The 16,658-nt window shown below is 35.2% G+C and overlaps 2 protein-coding genes, 1 long non-coding RNA gene and 6 other non-coding genes across 11 annotated transcripts; 8 read left to right on the top strand and 1 right to left on the bottom strand.

Annotated features, from left to right (window-relative positions):
• Nucleotides 1-382: 382 nt before the first annotated feature.
• Nucleotides 383-5,079, top strand: si:dkey-23i12.5. Its single transcript, NR_120316.1, has 14 exons — nucleotides 383-407; nucleotides 932-970; nucleotides 1,227-1,275; nucleotides 1,453-1,495; nucleotides 2,686-2,732; nucleotides 2,926-2,971; nucleotides 3,152-3,194; nucleotides 3,385-3,435; nucleotides 3,624-3,672; nucleotides 3,852-3,875; nucleotides 4,076-4,107; nucleotides 4,360-4,398; nucleotides 4,573-4,615; nucleotides 4,804-5,079. It is a non-coding gene; the product is annotated as a si:dkey-23i12.5 (long non-coding RNA).
• On the top strand, nucleotides 1,312-1,382 carry LOC137490274 (small nucleolar RNA SNORD31). Its single transcript, XR_011009638.1, has one exon. It is a non-coding gene; the product is annotated as a small nucleolar RNA SNORD31 (small nucleolar RNA).
• Nucleotides 3,484-3,548, top strand: LOC137490278 (small nucleolar RNA SNORD29). Its single transcript, XR_011009642.1, has one exon. It is a non-coding gene; the product is annotated as a small nucleolar RNA SNORD29 (small nucleolar RNA).
• Nucleotides 3,712-3,781, top strand: LOC137490279 (small nucleolar RNA SNORD30). The gene has a single exon (XR_011009643.1). It is a non-coding gene; the product is annotated as a small nucleolar RNA SNORD30 (small nucleolar RNA).
• LOC137490277 (small nucleolar RNA SNORD22) lies at nucleotides 4,150-4,276 on the top strand. Its single transcript, XR_011009641.1, has one exon. It is a non-coding gene; the product is annotated as a small nucleolar RNA SNORD22 (small nucleolar RNA).
• Nucleotides 4,441-4,510, top strand: LOC137490275 (small nucleolar RNA SNORD31). The gene has a single exon (XR_011009639.1). It is a non-coding gene; the product is annotated as a small nucleolar RNA SNORD31 (small nucleolar RNA).
• LOC137490276 (small nucleolar RNA SNORD31) lies at nucleotides 4,650-4,723 on the top strand. The gene has a single exon (XR_011009640.1). It is a non-coding gene; the product is annotated as a small nucleolar RNA SNORD31 (small nucleolar RNA).
• Nucleotides 5,080-5,520: 441 nt separating the features above from the next.
• Nucleotides 5,521-7,662, bottom strand: arl2 (ADP-ribosylation factor-like 2). Its single transcript, NM_001005947.1, is given in 5 exon segments — nucleotides 5,521-5,986; nucleotides 6,070-6,150; nucleotides 6,241-6,403; nucleotides 7,151-7,261; nucleotides 7,479-7,662. Coding segments are annotated over 5 exon segments (555 nt in total). The 5' UTR covers nucleotides 7,544-7,662; the 3' UTR covers nucleotides 5,521-5,851.
• A 184-nt stretch (nucleotides 7,663-7,846) lies between these two features.
• Nucleotides 7,847-16,452, top strand: batf2 (basic leucine zipper ATF-like transcription factor 2). 3 transcript variants are annotated; one of them, NM_001386415.1, is made up of 4 exons: nucleotides 7,847-7,918; nucleotides 11,688-11,864; nucleotides 12,240-12,326; nucleotides 14,996-16,451. In NM_001386415.1, the coding sequence occupies exons 2-4, from the start codon at nucleotides 11,787-11,789 to the stop codon at nucleotides 15,305-15,307; spliced, it is 477 nt and encodes a 158-aa protein (NP_001373344.1). In that variant the 5' UTR covers nucleotides 7,847-7,918; nucleotides 11,688-11,786; the 3' UTR covers nucleotides 15,308-16,451. The 3 variants fall into 3 exon arrangements, with proteins under 3 accessions (NP_001373344.1, XP_073762088.1, XP_073762089.1); XM_073905987.1 differs by having other exon boundaries at nucleotides 7,874-7,918; nucleotides 8,078-11,864; nucleotides 14,996-16,452; XM_073905988.1 differs by having other exon boundaries at nucleotides 7,874-7,918; nucleotides 11,768-11,864; nucleotides 14,996-16,452.
• Nucleotides 16,453-16,658: the final 206 nt, after the last annotated feature.

Raw genomic sequence — 16,658 nt, forward strand, 5'->3', positions numbered from 1 at the left:
CTTCATTCCAAATAATAAATCTACAAAAAGCAGATATGTTGTTCGACTTTGTAAGTATGATACTCTCATATGTGTGTTATAAATTTACCTGCCTGTTCGCGTCCACATTGCTTTTACCATACTCTGCTTAATTCATCAATCACTACTATTTATAGAACGTGTATATTATGTACAGTTAACATAATTTTATCAACATTTTGTGCAAATAATCGCTCTCTATATACAGAATATTTTTAAATTCATAAACATTGACCGACTGCCATATAGACTACAACGTATTTTTGGCGCTTTTAATGTTATCAGATTACCTGATTGGTTGTCGTCAAATGGGCGTGTTTTTTACGTGTGACACGAATAAAACGCGCCGAGCCCTTCCTTCCGTCCATTTTGCTACTTCTTCTTCATCGGTAAGGATTGTTCTGTTCATTTCCAACTGGTTAAACATAACGCTATTGTGTTTTAATCCGGTTTTACAATGATGACATAGGCGTCAAAAGGACTGATTTTCTTTTGAGTATGCGTTTACGTCTTTTGTTATATGGGCCTTTAGTAGACTGCTACAATGAGTGTACAGCCCGCTGGCCCACGAGCTTTACACTTTTATCTAAAGCCATCCTTTTTCAACTGTGACCCTTTTTTGATTGTTTCACATTCTTTGCAAAGTTTACATGTTAGTTTATCGTAATTGCTGTCTATTTCGTGCTACTTTTGTTCTTTTCGTTTTTCACGAGATCTCTCAATGATGATAACTTTCACAGACCTGTACTGAATCACTGTGATTGCACAATATTTATCTGACGTGAGATCGAGATGATCATTGCATCCTTTTTATCGATTTTTATTTATTTATTTTTTTATAGTTTTGCGTTGATCGTATGTCCTGTGCTCTTATTTGGAAAACACGTGTTTAATGAAGGGTTCTCTTTTGCAGCAACGATGACTACTGCGACTCGCGTGGCATCATGGGAAGGTAAGATTTCTAGCAGCCTGTAGATTTTGTTTTTTCAATGTGCTGTATTAAGCTTAACATGCTGTAAAAAGACCATTTCATCCTATTTGCAAGTTTAATACTTGGTATTAAGGTTGGTTAAGATTACTTTCAAGGAGCTTAACTTGGAGTATTAATATATTTGCAGTTATTATACAAGGTTTTGATGTTTTGTTAATCTAATATGATCTGTTATATGGTTTCACTTGATCTCTAATTTATTTTTGTTTTTTTACAGGACTGCAGTGGACCTTTACCCCACAACTTGTGTCCTTGAGCAGAATAAGGTTTGTTTGCTTCCAGCACTTGTTACTTGTGAACCTATAGGTGTGATGATTTTAGATTACCGCCCCAGTCTGATTTATCTGACTGATTGGTACCCCTCTGAACCTTTTGTTTTAACTTTTTTTAAATGTATGTTTTGAAACTCTTTATTCATGTAGCTTTTCTTTTCTTTTATTCAGATGCTACCAGAACTTGCTGATTAACTGCAGTCATCTTGAGCAGGTACCCTCCAAAGAAATACGTGCATGTTGAGAATACTCATTATATATTACATCAATTTAACTCCTCTGCACAAGCATATTGAAACCCTCCAAGAAGAAATTACGATTTAGAAAGATCTCGATGAAAAGTGTTATTCTGCATAGCAGTCTCAATACACTTCAATACCACCCTGGGTTTAGCAGTCAGAATGAGCCCTGGACATTCTTACTCAACTTTTCTACAGTTAATTTACTGCCCACAGTGTTGGGGAAGTTACTTTTTTGAATAACCCATTGCAATTTTTACTTACTCACCTCAAAGTAATTGGTTGCGTTATTAATGGAAAGTAATGTGATGCATTTACATGGAGTTTTCAAACCAGCCAGAGGCTTTATTTCTTTTGGAACTTGAAGCGTTTTATTTATACTTGTGTTTTTGTCTTGATTCAGTAAAATCGCTGTCCAATTGAGACCATAATCCCCTTTATCCCACATGTAAAAAATGAGAACTTTTACAGAAATGTAAGGCTCAGTCATCCTTCTGTCTGTACCTGCAGGAGCTCATTCTCGCATTGTGATTTTCAATGCCATTACACTAATTCAGTTTAAGAATTAATATTTAATTCCACTATTGAGTAATATAACTTTACTCGTTACTTGGGTAAAGTAGTATTATTAACATGGTTTTAATCCCAAACCCCATAATATGAGATGGTTCTCTGCTTGCACCAGTCTCCACATCCTGTGCAAATGGTACCAACTGTAGAATGATTCAATAATGCAGACTAACCATTCTTCCTGGTGTTTATTGGAGGTTCGCATTAAGACAAACCATTGACTTCTGTCATAATTTGGGAAATAAGCATAAACGTTATTTAGAGTGAACATTGGTTTGTGGCAGACTTAATTACTAGAACTGCTTGATTGCCCCCATGTATTGTCTAGTGTGCTTTGTTCGTTGTCTTGTATTAAAATCAGTTTCAGTATTTTTGGCTCTATAGACCTCAGCCCCCTGTGACTTTTTCAGTAAAGAATGTCCTTGTCAGGATAATAACTCAAACACATGTCATCCAGTGCTACCATGATGACTTCAGAATTCTCTCTTCCTGAATTGCTTTGATGTAACTGTTCTAACCTGAGTAGCATTGGACATCCAGATTTTGTTCTTGTGATGTTTGTAAAACTTACTTAAACATATTTTTGTTTTTGCAGTTTCCATGCATTCTGCTGGGATGAAGCTGAGACGTGTTAAATTCAAGGTAATATTGTAAATGTCCAGTCTTTATTAAAAAAAAAAAACTTGTTAAATGATGATTTCCATGACAAGCATATATCTGAATTCCAGTGATGTTTGCCTATTTATTCTGATAATCTGGATGTTTCCATTCGATTTTATTTTTTTCCTTCGTTTTACAGTTTTTAATTTTTTTTTTTTAAATTTTTGTTTTTAAGGATTGCTGCAGAGGATGGGTTTATGGCGATCATGGACATCTTATGGGTAAGCATTCTCACATTCACGGTTTACTTGATCTTGTCTGAAATGATTAAGTCTTTACATCTTAACTGGACGACAGTTTTGTCATATGGCATTCTAGTCACCAAAGTATGATCAGATCATGTGACTTCGTAAACAATTACTGAGCAGTATTTGCACTTACAATGCTTGTCGTTTGACTAGGTGTTTCAGCCTTCCTCCTGTTGGCCATGGCACAGTGCTTTTGGTAAGTTTTTGACAAAAAAAATTGTATAAAGTCTCTATCTGAGAGGATGAACGGTTTATTCCGTTTTATCATCTGGACGGCATTATTGCCCCATGGCATTAAAGTCACCAAAGCACTGATCAGACAATGTTAAACATGCTGGAGTTAATACATTTAGCATGCATACTAAAGGTCTTGCCTCTGTTTGTAGGTAGCACTGTCAAATGACTGGTTACCAAAGAAGTGGCTGTTTACTTAAAAGGTAAATTTTATGCAAAAATTATTATTATTTCTCTCTCCTCCCCCTCAATCTCTGTGATGAAGAAACTTAGCTCACTTTGACCCAATGTGAAAAGTCACGAACAACTGAGAGATTACTGTGAATGGCTAAAGTTTTCATTTTGCATGAGTTGCATTGCCTTTTCTCTAAATTCCCCCTCCTCTCTGCAGGATCCCTGGTTAAAGTCTTTGATGGGTTGAGTCCTTCTAGCGGTTTTAGGTAAGGCTACTACCTACTTTAGTTTCAAGTCCCTCTGTAACTTATGATGATTTTCATTGGAATCTCGTTCGTCTGAATTCCTGCTGATATCTTTTAAATACTGATGTTACACAATGCATTTATTGTAGATGTTGGTTTGTTCAATGTAAACTAATGTCGGTTTTTGTTTTCCCTCAAAGGTTCCAGTCAAGATGTACACAATGGTAAGAATGCTTCCTAAATTTTATTACTAGTTCAATTTGTTAATCTTGCACCTGTGTTCTTCCTGTAACACATGATGATTTAGCAGTCTCGTTCGTCTGAAGTACTGTTGAGAAACCTAGCTTTATACTGATGTTACAACTATCACTTGCATGTCTGTATTTGTCAGTTTCTTCCACCTAAAAGTTCTCTTCACTCGTAGGCAAGACGCCTTGTCTGAAGTTATCCAAACAGGTGAGTTTTGTTCCAAACATGTATGCCACATTTATTGACATCCTTTTATGATGCAACTCGCACACGTCTTACGCCCTGTGTCAATGCCAGAACCTGAAAAGGTGAACCCACTGGTGTGTCCTGGGCAATAAGGGGATGATCCGTTGGGGTTTCCAACAGTCTGAGAAGCACTAGTTGTAGCTTGGATAAGTGTTTATCCTTCATGTGATCCCTAACTTTTTTTTTTTTTTGTTTTTTTTTTTTTTGTGCCAGGACTGTAGTGGACCAAATTGTGCATCCGTGCAGAAAGAGGTTTGTATGCATTTGGTTTCTTGACTTGTTACTTGTGAACCTATAGGCATGATGATCTTAGATTACCGCCCCAGTCTGATTTATCTGACTGATTGGTACCCCTCTGACCTCTCTTAATGATTGTTGACTGAAGTAATTTATTGAAGCACTACTAATGTAGCTTTAACTTTTCAGATGCTACAAGGATTTACTGATCGATTGCCATCTTCATGTACAGGTACCCACAAGTTGTACCTGTTAAAGTAAATTGGTATGGACATGATGAGTGACTATTACCGCCCCAGGCTGAAAAGTTATGACTGATTGGTATCCCCTCTGATCCATACTTGTCTAATGCTTATTTTCCCGCTCCCAACCTTAGTTTAACTTTTTTTTTTTTTTTTTTTTTTTTTTTTCCCCCTCTAGATTTCAACTGCATGTTGCTGAAAGCCTTAAGAGGGAGAGGTGGACAATTTTGTACTTTTCAGTGTAATGCAAGCTCTTGCTGAAAGCAGCTAAGAGGAACAAATAAATGATTTTGCTGAACTCTGTCTCTTTGACTTTAGATTTATCCCAAGGTAACAAGTACTGTGAGTTTTACTATTGTGCAAGACTGACCTTTTTTTATAAGCTCAATTCATTAACTTAAAGAAATAATAAACCATTTATTTGTGCAAGTTGACTTTTACACCATTCTCAATTTTCTTCTGCTTAAACTTATGGGAATCGAATAAATATGGACCTTAATGTTCACTAATAAAAAGTTTGACTATTCATATACTTCCCCTCTATTTCTGCTCAAGTACTTGAATGAAAGCAATAAATCACAACAAAGACTAAAATTGAGCAATTTGCCATTCCTGGTATTAATGAAACTGGTCTTAAATCAGTTTAAGCAACTAGCATGTGTAAAGCCTCAATTTTCCCAACATTACACTGTAACTGAAAAAGGAAAACTGGGCACACCATCAATTTTAATTTATGGTATTGTGGCTTTATACAAGTATATCATTTAGCAGTTGTACCCATGTCGGTGTTGCACAATATTTGCAACCCTCAAATTGTGCCACATTTAAATTTCTACAAAATGTTCTCAAACCAACTTGACAGCTAGTTTGCTAGACACAAAAAGGGTACTGCAGATTTTAATGCAAAGTCTTTTTAATGGTCTTTTGTGAAGTTGAAATCCAGATCTGAAGGATTCATGGAAAAATTAACTGCCCACCTATTTGTAACATCGATAAGAGAAAGGCTTCACTGAGCTGTAACTATTTAAACAGCAGAAGCTTTAAATGGAACAAGATACCCCAGCAGATTTTGTGAAACAGTTGTGTATTTATGGTAAATTAGTTTTTCACAGCTGCTTAACAATATTTTTTAAGTTTGTGACCACTATCTTCAGCACATTTGCATTACACGTGCAGTCCAACATGCTGCTCCTTTACTGTCCATTTAAAGGCTAAATGTGTGTCCATTAGTCCGTTGTAAAGATCCGAGCTGCAATATCATCTAGTAGCCAATCCACACCTGAAAGCAGATTCTCGCCTGTTACAGCACTGCATCCCACAATACACCAGTGATGGGTCTTAATATCATCAAGGGCTAAAACCTAGGCAGATGGAGAGATTAATCAGAAACTAGCATATTTACTTAATCCTTATTTTAGTTGTGACATGCAATGTGAAGACTCACCTCTCGAATGCCATCTTTTGATAAAGCACCAGGTAGGTCTTGCTTGTTGGCAAAAACTAACAGAGTGGCTCCTGCTAATCGCTAGAATAGAAGAAATTTAATCAGAAACCTTGTAATGGAATTACATTTCATAGACTAAGGCTATAAAATTTAAGAGAAACGCCATCACACCTCTTCTAGTAGTAAGGCATTCAGCTCTTTTCTGCAGTCGTCCAGTCTCAGTCTGTCAGCACTGTCCACTACCCACACCAGTCCATCTGTGCTCTCGAAATAATTCCTCCAGTACGATCTCAATGACTTTTGACCACCCACATCCCAGATGTTCAGCTTAAACCTAGTTTCAGTGGGAAGAAAGAAAGAAACAGAATGTATTTGGAGATTATTTGAAATAAACATAAGGTTAAAAAGTCGGCAGTGTTCACAAGACATAATTTGATGATTACTTTCATTAACCCTAAAGTGCTTTTAAATAATTTCTTGACAAAAACAACTAACAACAACAAAACCTTACATTTTGGCTTGTTTATAACGTTTAACTCTGAAATAGTACAAACAAATGATTTTGGCACATGCTATTTGGACACACTTGTTTTAAAAGGTCCTACAAACGCTGTTTGTGGTCAAAAGTGAACACAGTATTTCCACTAAATGAAAAAAAAGTTCTAATGTGAAAACAATCTTGCTGAAAACTACTTTATTAGCTATCGATCAATCTCAGATTTGAAATTAGTTAAAATTTATGAAGGGAAACCTACTTTTAAACCTTTTCCATTAACCTACCAAGTTTCTCGTTTTAAATATAAATATGCCATTGAACTCTATGCTACAAAAGAATTTAAAGCATTTTGGTTTAAATTGCAAATTAAATTTTCAAGCTTTAGTCAAAATTATTAAGAGGTAATTGATTGTTTATATTTACAACAGTAAGAGAAATCCGAGACATAGAATTCCGCTAACGTAGTATATTGACTAAAAACATTACGGACAAAAAAGACATCAATTTAACCGTGCCGTTAGAAATTGTTTTATCTGCCATATAAAATTAGCTTAAAGTTAGCATCAATGCTCTCAGTAGTCGTACCCTCTGTGCTCAAGAGTCTTGATGTTGAAGCCTAATGTTGGAGAGATTGTGCTGACATCTTCGCCGTTGAACTTCTTTAGGATAGTTGTTTTCCCCGCATTATCAAGACCACTGAAAAGAAACGTCAAGGACCCTCGACAGCATCACAGGTGACATAAACATCACATTACACATTACATCACATTTTCTGAGAAAATGACACTTGTTAGAAAGTATATGCATTGTAGTGAATACAAACAATACAAAACACCGGCAGTTTATCATGTTGTTTACAAATGTACCTAATGTACATGACTATCCGCTTGAATTCAGTTGTGCGAAAAGATACAGCATGAGTAGACGCATTTCACGCTCCTTGTGTTTCATCTTCTTCAAGATAGTCAGTAAACCCATCGCGAGCGCGTAGATGAAATACACAATACTGTCTGAAATCACGCATTAACTAACGTAATAAATGAAAATATTTCTTAAATAAATATCGCATGCCTTCAGTGCAAAGCCATACTGGAAACAAGGAAGCGTTACTATGAGTTAACAAAACACACTGCGCTGTGATTGGTTAGAAAGGGAATACGCATGACATTGAAGGCTTATGATTGGTTGTTTTAACTGTCGTTTATATTTGGGCCTTTTCTATTGGCAAAGGAGAACCGTGGCAAGGGCGCGTGATAGGTGAAGAAAGCTGTCAGTTCAAATGTATTCGTTTCTATAGCAGCGCCCCCTGAGTTCATTTTCCAAGAAGAGTTGAAGTCCACCAAAATATTTGAAGTAAGTCTCATCTCTCGCATATTAGTCGATGGTTTATCTCTGTTGATTTACATTTGTATGTTTCGTTAGTTGTGCTACCTGTATTTATTTACATATTTTTATTTGCCAAAACATAATAATTTAGGCCAAACTCAATTCCAACGTAATCTTCCCACATAGCAAAATTTCTTTGGCCCAGCTCTGGCCCACATGCCACAGTGAATTACGGTACATGACTGGACCAAATCTGGCTTTCAGACAAGGGCCAAACACGGACCATATCTGGGCCAAGTCTCAGCCAAGTTAATAACTCATAACTGGGCCTGAACTGGGCCAGATAGGTTGGTGTGTCACGATTGCAATGAAATTGATAAACCCATAGAGTGATGCGCTTTAGGCACACTATGGGCACGCTTTTTCTCAAAGTGACCTGATTAGTAGAATTTTTTTTCTTTACTCAAAAATGATTTTAGTGTATTTTAAATGTGGGTCAAGACTGACCAAACTCACATGGCCCACTTATCAAAGTTTTTAATCTGAGCCAAATACTACGTTTTTCATCTGGCCCAAATCTTGTGTGCCGCCTCTGCCAAAATCGGGCCATGTTTGGCCACATGCTGTATGCCAGTGCCGGATGAATGCCTGCTGTGCCAGCTTTATGCCAAATCTGGGCCAGAATTCTTTGCTACTAGGGTTTCACAAACTGACTGAGAGATATCACACGTTACAATCAAGCAAATATAAAGCCATAAAATTACACCAAAACAAACAAAAAATGTATAAATAACAAAAAATCATACTGTGCAGACATCAAACAGAAATTTTGTAAGGGGTTAAGTAAAACCACATTCTTGAAACAAATCTTAAAATTTTTAAGCCTTTTTACCCTTTATTATTTTTAAAGCCTCTGCATAGGTGGCAAACTCCTTTTTAAAGACAATCAGATGTGGAGCTGTTTTCAAAATTTAGCATGTATGAATGAAAATTTTTTGGTAAAATAAGTAAACAATCTGCAGTTAAGTCATAATTTTTGTAGTTCAAATGTGCTCCAAAATTCACAATGTCGCAACAACTAGAAGGAAACATTGACATTGTTTTATCCATTTGCCCACATCAGACCAGAGAGGATTAACCAAATAGTTGTGCTACCTTATACAAAAGGTAACAATTACAAACAAGAACAACTCACGATGACATTGATACAATGTTATATTGAGCAAATAGAAAGTTTACTCTACCGCTATTTTGGGTGAAAATTTACTTTGAGTAGTTTAGAATGGCAATAAAAACAAAAATGTTTAGATATATTTCAGGTATGAACCTTATTACCCTCAGGTTTTTCCAAATTTCTTTCTGGTGGTACGCAAGACCAAACATTTTCTGGTTCTCATTGGCTTGCCTAGTGTAAAACCATAGATACTCTAGATATTGCTTACAGACCCTAAGCATGCATCAGTATCGCCGCCACATTGGTTCAGTGCTCCCAGGACAAAATTCATTTAGCCGCACTAGTCAAGACTAAAGCCAATGTGAAGATGCTGGACTTTTGCGCTGTGCATGGGTGTAGTAACCAGCAAACAATGAAAAGAAAGTATAAAGGCAAAACATTTCATAGGTAAGATTTCGTTTTTACCATTTTTGTATGTTACGAATTTTTGTGCCTCACAAGTAATGTTATTGATGATAATACAGTTACTTACTGCAGTGATCATAAGTTAAAGTAGCACCAACTTGCTCTAAATACTATAGCCTTATCCTAGTTTTGTTGAATAAAATAACCAAACAATGTAATGAAGTATGACAAGATGCTAATGCTAGTATTATTGTCGGCTAAGTGAGGTAAAGGCTAGTTTTTGAAGAGGCTGCATCCGAAACCGCATTCTTTCATACTATTTAGAAAGCTAAAATCTGTAGCGAGCCGAGTAATATGTAAGAATTCATAGAACTCGAAAATCAGTATGCGAGAAATACATTCACAAATACATTCAAATATGTTCATTCACAAACCAATCACTCCAGTTAGAATGGGAAGTAAAAGCAGGAGAGGGGATGCGTTTCAGAACACTAATTAGATCAATTTTATCAGGGAGGGAGGGTAATACCTTTCCATGCACACAAACACATGCTCTTTGTTGACAATGCCCGTGTGGTGACTTATCCATCAATGTAGAAAAGTGATGTAAAATTATTATTTTCAGAATTTAAAAAAATATTTGCGTATTGACCACCGGGAAAAACTCCTGATCATAGATATATGTGCATATGTTTATATATCATCGCTTCGGATGGCCAGTCCTCCACTGCACCTTGGTCCCACATTCATTTCAAAGCAGCACCCTGTACTAAAATAGCGGCTCTATTGATGGATTCTTTCCAATAGACAACAATGGCATAGGCTACATCTAATGTAGATATCTATTGTGTAAAATAGTTAAGTGGGTATCATCATCAGTTGTCTAGAACAGAGAAGCCCAAACTAGGACCCGCGGGCCAAAGTTGGCCCATGGTAGTCAAAGCCAAGCCATCCTATCTAAAATTTAGAGATTGTCATTTCAAATTTAATGTCCCTTTTTATTTGTTTGTTCCATTGCTAATCTACAAAAAAGCTATCTGAAATTAAATGTTTCAATTTAAATGTAAGTTGTAAGTGACTAGTGTATTCAGAATTGAACTCCACTGTGTTATAAATTTTATTGTTTGTGTTTTTATTGGAATAATTTATAATTTAAAAGGTTAATACGATTCAAAGTAAGATTTTCTATTTACTTTTTAATATTATGACAAAATAATATGAATTAGGAAGTTAACTATAGCAATTTAATGTAAGTTAGTTTGGTATATTTATCGTTGTTGGCCCTTCAAACTAAAAAGTTTTGGCACCCCTGGTTAAGACCATATAGATAGATAGATAGATAGATAGATAGATAGATAGATAGATAGATAGATAGATAGATAGATAGATAGATAGATAGATAGACAAAAAAAACAACTACTACAAAAAAAAAGCATTCACACAAGTTTGTAACAACTTGAGTGTGAATAAATGGGAACTGTATCTCTTTGTTAACCATGAATTAATAAATAAAAACATCTGTAGTCTAAAAAATGCAGCCAGACTGTTTGTCAGTAGACTTTTAGCTTACATCCAAAGCAAAGTCTATTAAAGCTCTAGATTCACAACTTCTCCTTAAATGAAACCTTACAGTAAATGTCTTATATGTCAATCATAATCAGATTTCGTATTTCCCCATTTTGAGCTTGCAGCCCTTGTATGTTTTCAGCACCTTTATCAATTCATCTGCCACCATTATATCCTGCCTGTAGAAACTAACAGCACTTGAAACTTGTCCTTCAGACTATCTGCTAAATTTTATCAGTAAATATAAAATACTGGACTCATTCAGACATCTTACATTAATTTCAGTGATGTAATGGGGATCACACAGTAAAGCTTGCAAATCCCACACACTTCCAGCCGTCTGGATTTCCGGGTTGGAATTCCCGAAATTTGTCTCTTGTGCGGGAAATGAGCAACCTAAATACGGGCAGCGGCGTACCGGAAGCGGTGATCTCCCGGCTCCGCTAACCGGACCATTTAAAATAATACGAAACCGAAATCAGTCTAGTCCACTCCTCTGTTGCGTCACCTTATTAGTCAATTCATTGGCTCGTTCCACCGCCCACTGCTTACATTAGAAAGAGCGTAGTTTAAATCATGAGCAGACACTCACTGCAGCCCAGAACAGCTGCCTCAGGATTCCTTTAACTCGCCTTACAACTCACTTCGTAGAAATGACCGCAATACGGAACATTACCAATTGACTGGTTCTGAGAGTATACATGCAAGCATTTTCATCTTTACTGTCGAAGAGCATCCGTGGATTTGGAGATGCCAGCTGCTGTCATGGAAAACTTTGACCGAGGAAGTCCTTTTTCTCAAAGTGATTCTCAAAGTCCTCAAGAATGGGTAGGGAGTGAATTAATTCATTTAATGTCATTGTACTTGATGTTGATACAATACTGTTACATCATTGCTGATTATAGCCATTAAATGAGTTAAAATTGAATATTGTTTTATTATTGATTGCTGTTTTATGCTATTGTTATTATAGATAATCTCCAATATTTTTATTCTGTCTTTTCATTAAGTCAATTCTTATACTAATTCGGTTTAATTTAATCTCAACCATCTTTTCTTGTATGAAATGTAGATTTTATATATATATATATATATATATATATATATATATATATATATATATATATATATATATATATATATATATACTTAGAATATTTTAAATCAATTTTGTATACAATGTGCACTGTTATATATCTACAGAACACATCAGATCGCAGAGAGAAAAACAGAGATGCAGCTCGCAAGAGTCGCAAGAAACAAACCGAGAAGGCAGACTTGTTGCATGAGGTGAGTTGGAGATTGGGACTTTTGACACACTCTGACATACCGCTTTAGACTAAATTGGCTACATTGTGAAACTTGCAACACATCTGGAATACATACTGTATAAAACATATGGTTTTGGAGCATTTTTATATATGCATGTATATTTAGTCATTTAGCAGTTTCCTTTTTGCAAAGCAATATTACACACACACACACACACACACACACACACACACACACACACACACACACACAAAAAAAAAAAAGGGATCTCAGGGGTTTCACTTGACAATATTCCAAAACCAGACTTTTATAGATGGGTACTGTTTTGCATACTCGGTTTCATGCATGTTTTATTTAATCTAAACTATCCTAGCTCTAAGCCTTGTTATATAAACTATTTAAATTTGAACATGTGAGATTACATGTTAATAATATATTAAAGACTTTATGCCAGTATAAGTCAAGTATACTTAAGTGTCCAATAAATGTATATTTCTGAGAAGTACATTAAAATATATTTGTAATTTAAAATTTAAATGAAGTGGTCTAATAATACACTTGAATAAACACATTATCCTGTAAGGCTTGTATGCTATTTTTTTTAAATACACATATTTGTTTTGCCTCTAGCATTTCATTCATCTTACTCGCCCAAACATGCACATATAGTGCTCAGCATATGTAAGTACACCCCTCACGAATCTCTCTTTTAAATTCATATTTTTAAAAGGAAGCTATACAATATTAGATTTGTGAAGATACATTAGATTAGTCAGTACTGAAGCCAAATCTGGAGCTCATCCAACAAAATTTTGCAATCTAACTTGCAATAACGGTCCAAAAACTAGTATAGCCAAATGTATATGTTATTGAAATATATTAAATACAAATAAAAAAAAAGAAAAATCAAGAGAAGCAAAACAATCAAAAAATGTTGTTGAATTTTTGTAGGTTGTAATTGTTTTGCAATATTTTGCGTGAATTTAATTGTATTGTCTTTTAATTTCTAAGTGTTTGGTGATTAAAATATTATTTGAATAAATATATCTGTTTAATAAATCTGTTTTGTTCAAATACGCCTAAATAAATTGCCTATACTCACTGAGATATGGATACAAATATTCATTTTCCAATTGGGGTGTACTCAATTATGCTGAGCACTGTATGTTATTCTTCTCAACTAGTGTATAAATGCTATTATGGATAACATTAATTGGAAATATGAAGTAATGTGTCATACTCACAACTTTCAGCAAGTATGTTAATCGTTGTTTACAGTATGTGTACATTTCTCTGGAAGATGGTTTGGGTGCGTTTGTTAATAATTACTCTGTAGTCTCTCAGTTTTTCTATGTCTGTGTGTGTGTGTGTGTGTGTGTGAGAGAGAGAGAGCGAGAGAGAGAGAGAGAGAGAGAGAGAGAGTCTGGGACACAACTATTGCACAACCTTTTACTGTAGAGTAGGCATTTCTTGGAAACATTGTGCATAATAGGGCAGCTGCAGTTCACTTGAGTTAGCTCCACACTTGTTCTTTCAGTTTACCTTCACTTTCACTTTTAGTTTCTCTTCAGATAATGCACAAATCCTGGACTTTCCCCTTTGTATCCAATTATCTACTATTCACATCTTTTATCCTTTTAAAAAAAGACACATGGTGGTCTTAATAAAATACAGGGTTTTTTGTGAGAATAGCAGTTAAAATCTAGACTTTATTAAACTATTATAAAACTGATCAGTTAAAATTGAATTAATTAATTTCACTCAGATATTTAAAAAGTTTAGTTTACTTAATACAGATACTAGTTCCTGGTATGCATTGTGTCAGAAAGTATAAGAAAAATTAAGTTATTAAAGGTTTATTCTCTGTTTTTGGACAAAATAGGGAGACATACAGTTGTTAATTTGTGCTCTGTTGGGATTTACTATACATTTAGCTGTGTGGACATTTAGGGTTACCATTGTAGTGAAAAGTACAGCTAGATTAGAGAGAGTGAGGTGAAAAATATTCCACTATAATCATGAAACTGTATAAATATAACACATGCTATTGCTAAGACCTAATAATAATTAATAGTGAAGAGAGAAACTAAGCTTTTTGAAACTGAACTAATTGCTTCACAAAATGATTCACTAATTTGGTATATCATATGTTATGATGTAATAAAGCAAGGTTTACTGAAATCACGTGACCATGCCAGTTTGATACACACTTGCACAACTGATTCAGAACAAAAGATTCCCCTCACTCTCTCTACTGTATGTTTGTATGTCAGAAGTGCCCAAATTCCGGGATAGTTTGCCTCCAACTTCTTTCAACACACCTGTCTGGAAGTTTCTAAGTATACCTAGAAAGAGCTTGGTTAGCTGGTTCAGGTGTGTTTAATTGCGGTTGGAACTAAACTCTGAAGGACACCTGCCCTCCAGGAACAAGCTTACTAATTAAACTAATTAAACATGAAAACTCCATAGAAAAATGGGGAGGGTGGAGCCGAGAGCTGGGACTGTCAGGTTGACGGGACTGTCACTTTCGTTTCGCCCCTCTTGTCACAAATGTGTTGTAGTACAAAATAACTTTAAGCAGCCTGTACATCTAGTCTGTACTCACAGCTAAAATGTTTTCTTTTACCATGTGACTTCTGAATTTCAGTGCTGCACTTTTTATAATCTCTTTTTTCTTTTTTACTTAGGAACTCCAGACTCTAGAGCAGGCTAATGCTGCATTTGTAAAAGAAATTGCTGATCTGAAGAAGCAGCTACAAATCTACAAAACAGCTTTGGAACAGCATGAACCTCACTGCACTAAACTAGGTTCATTTGGACCACCAGCTAGTGTGTCAGGAGCTCCATCCACAGCAACACCCTCTACCTCAGATTACGTTTCGAGTCCAAACCTCTTGGCGGACATTACATTCTTACCAAACACTAATTCAGTGTCACTAACAGATCTCTTCGACTGGACTCCTTGGGACTCAATGAATGATAATGGGTTTCAGCTTTGAAGTGCTGTACAGTCAGGTACTGTACATTTTAAGTTGGTGACAAGTTTGATGACTTACACACTACTACAGAAAGATTTTTACTGGGCTTAAAAATGGTGCTATAACATAAGCAAGATGTGGAAATGTTTCATTTTATAATTTATTCAAATATTATTTACAGATGGCAATAATTAAATTGCATGTAGCTTTGTGTTTAAAATGGGCATTATTTTATATATGTATATATTTCTACAAGACTACAGCCTTTTATGGCTAAGTAATGCTTTATTTTGTAAAGAGAACTTCCTTTCTATTTTTATAAATTATGTTTTGTTGACTTATAAATTGTTAATATTTAAATATAAATCAATCATGGCGTGTAGTAATATCACTGTTTTATGAGCAATGCACTTTGTTCAGGTCAGTGACTAAAATGTCTTATTAACGTTTTTGCTTTATTCAGAAAGTAAAAGAAATGTAAAAGATTATATACAGTTGAATTCAGAATTATAAGCCCCCCCCCAACCCCCTCCCTTTGAATTTCTTTCCTCTTTTAAATATTTCCCAAATTATGGGTGAGCGAGGACATTTTCACAGTATGTCTGATAATAAATTTTTCTTCTGGAGAAAGTCTTATTTGTTTTATTTCGGCTAGCATAAAAGCAGTTTTTAATTTTTTAAAAAACATTTTAAGGTCAATATTATTAGCCCCTTTAAGCTTTTTAGTCTACAGAACAAACCATAGTTATACAATAACTTGCCCAATTACCCTATCCTGCTTAGTTAGCCCAATTACCCTATAGTTAACCCTTTAAATGTCAAGCTGTTTAAGCTGCATAGAAGTGTCTTGAAAAGTATCTAGTCAAATATTATTTACTGTCATCATGGCAAAGATAAAATAAATCAGTTATTAGAAATGAGTTTTTAAAACTATTATGTTTAGAAAAGTGTTGAAAAACTTCTCTTTGTTTCACAAAAATTGGGGTAATAAACGAGGTGTAATAATTCAGGGGGCCTAATAATTCTGACTTCTTCAACTGTGTGTGTATGTACGTATGTATGTTTGTGTGTGTAAAAAAATCGTGTCGTCCTTAAACGAGTGAAACATGTTTTGTGTTGTATATGGTTACTTGATTTTTAGAATCAATAAATTGAATGTGATATACTTTTTTGCTATTTTTTATATTATGAATTGTCCTATAGGCTATACACCAGAACAGGTCATTCATTCATTTTCTTTTCGGCTTAGTCCCTTTATTAATCCGGGGTCGCCACAGCGGAATGAACCGCCAACTTATCCAGCACGTTTTTACGCAGCGGATGCCCTTCCAGCCACAACCCATCACTGGGCATCCAGAACAGGTCAATGGAA

This window comes from Danio rerio, chromosome 7 (genome assembly GCF_049306965.1).
Source record: "Danio rerio strain Tuebingen ecotype United States chromosome 7, GRCz12tu, whole genome shotgun sequence".
In the NCBI taxonomy this organism is placed as follows: domain Eukaryota; kingdom Metazoa; phylum Chordata; class Actinopteri; order Cypriniformes; family Danionidae; genus Danio; species Danio rerio.

Bases quoted from the DNA above. Each gene is read 5' to 3' on its own strand.
- batf2 (NM_001386415.1), top strand. From the start codon at position 11,787: ATGCCAGCTGCTGTCATGGAAAACTTTGACCGAGGAAGTCCTTTTTCT. The intron at 11,865-12,239 runs GTAGGGAGTGAA...ATATATCTACAG, and splicing joins CTCAAAGTCCTCAAGAATGG to AACACATCAGATCGCAGAGA. The intron at 12,327-14,995 runs GTGAGTTGGAGA...TTTTTTACTTAG, and splicing joins AGGCAGACTTGTTGCATGAG to GAACTCCAGACTCTAGAGCA.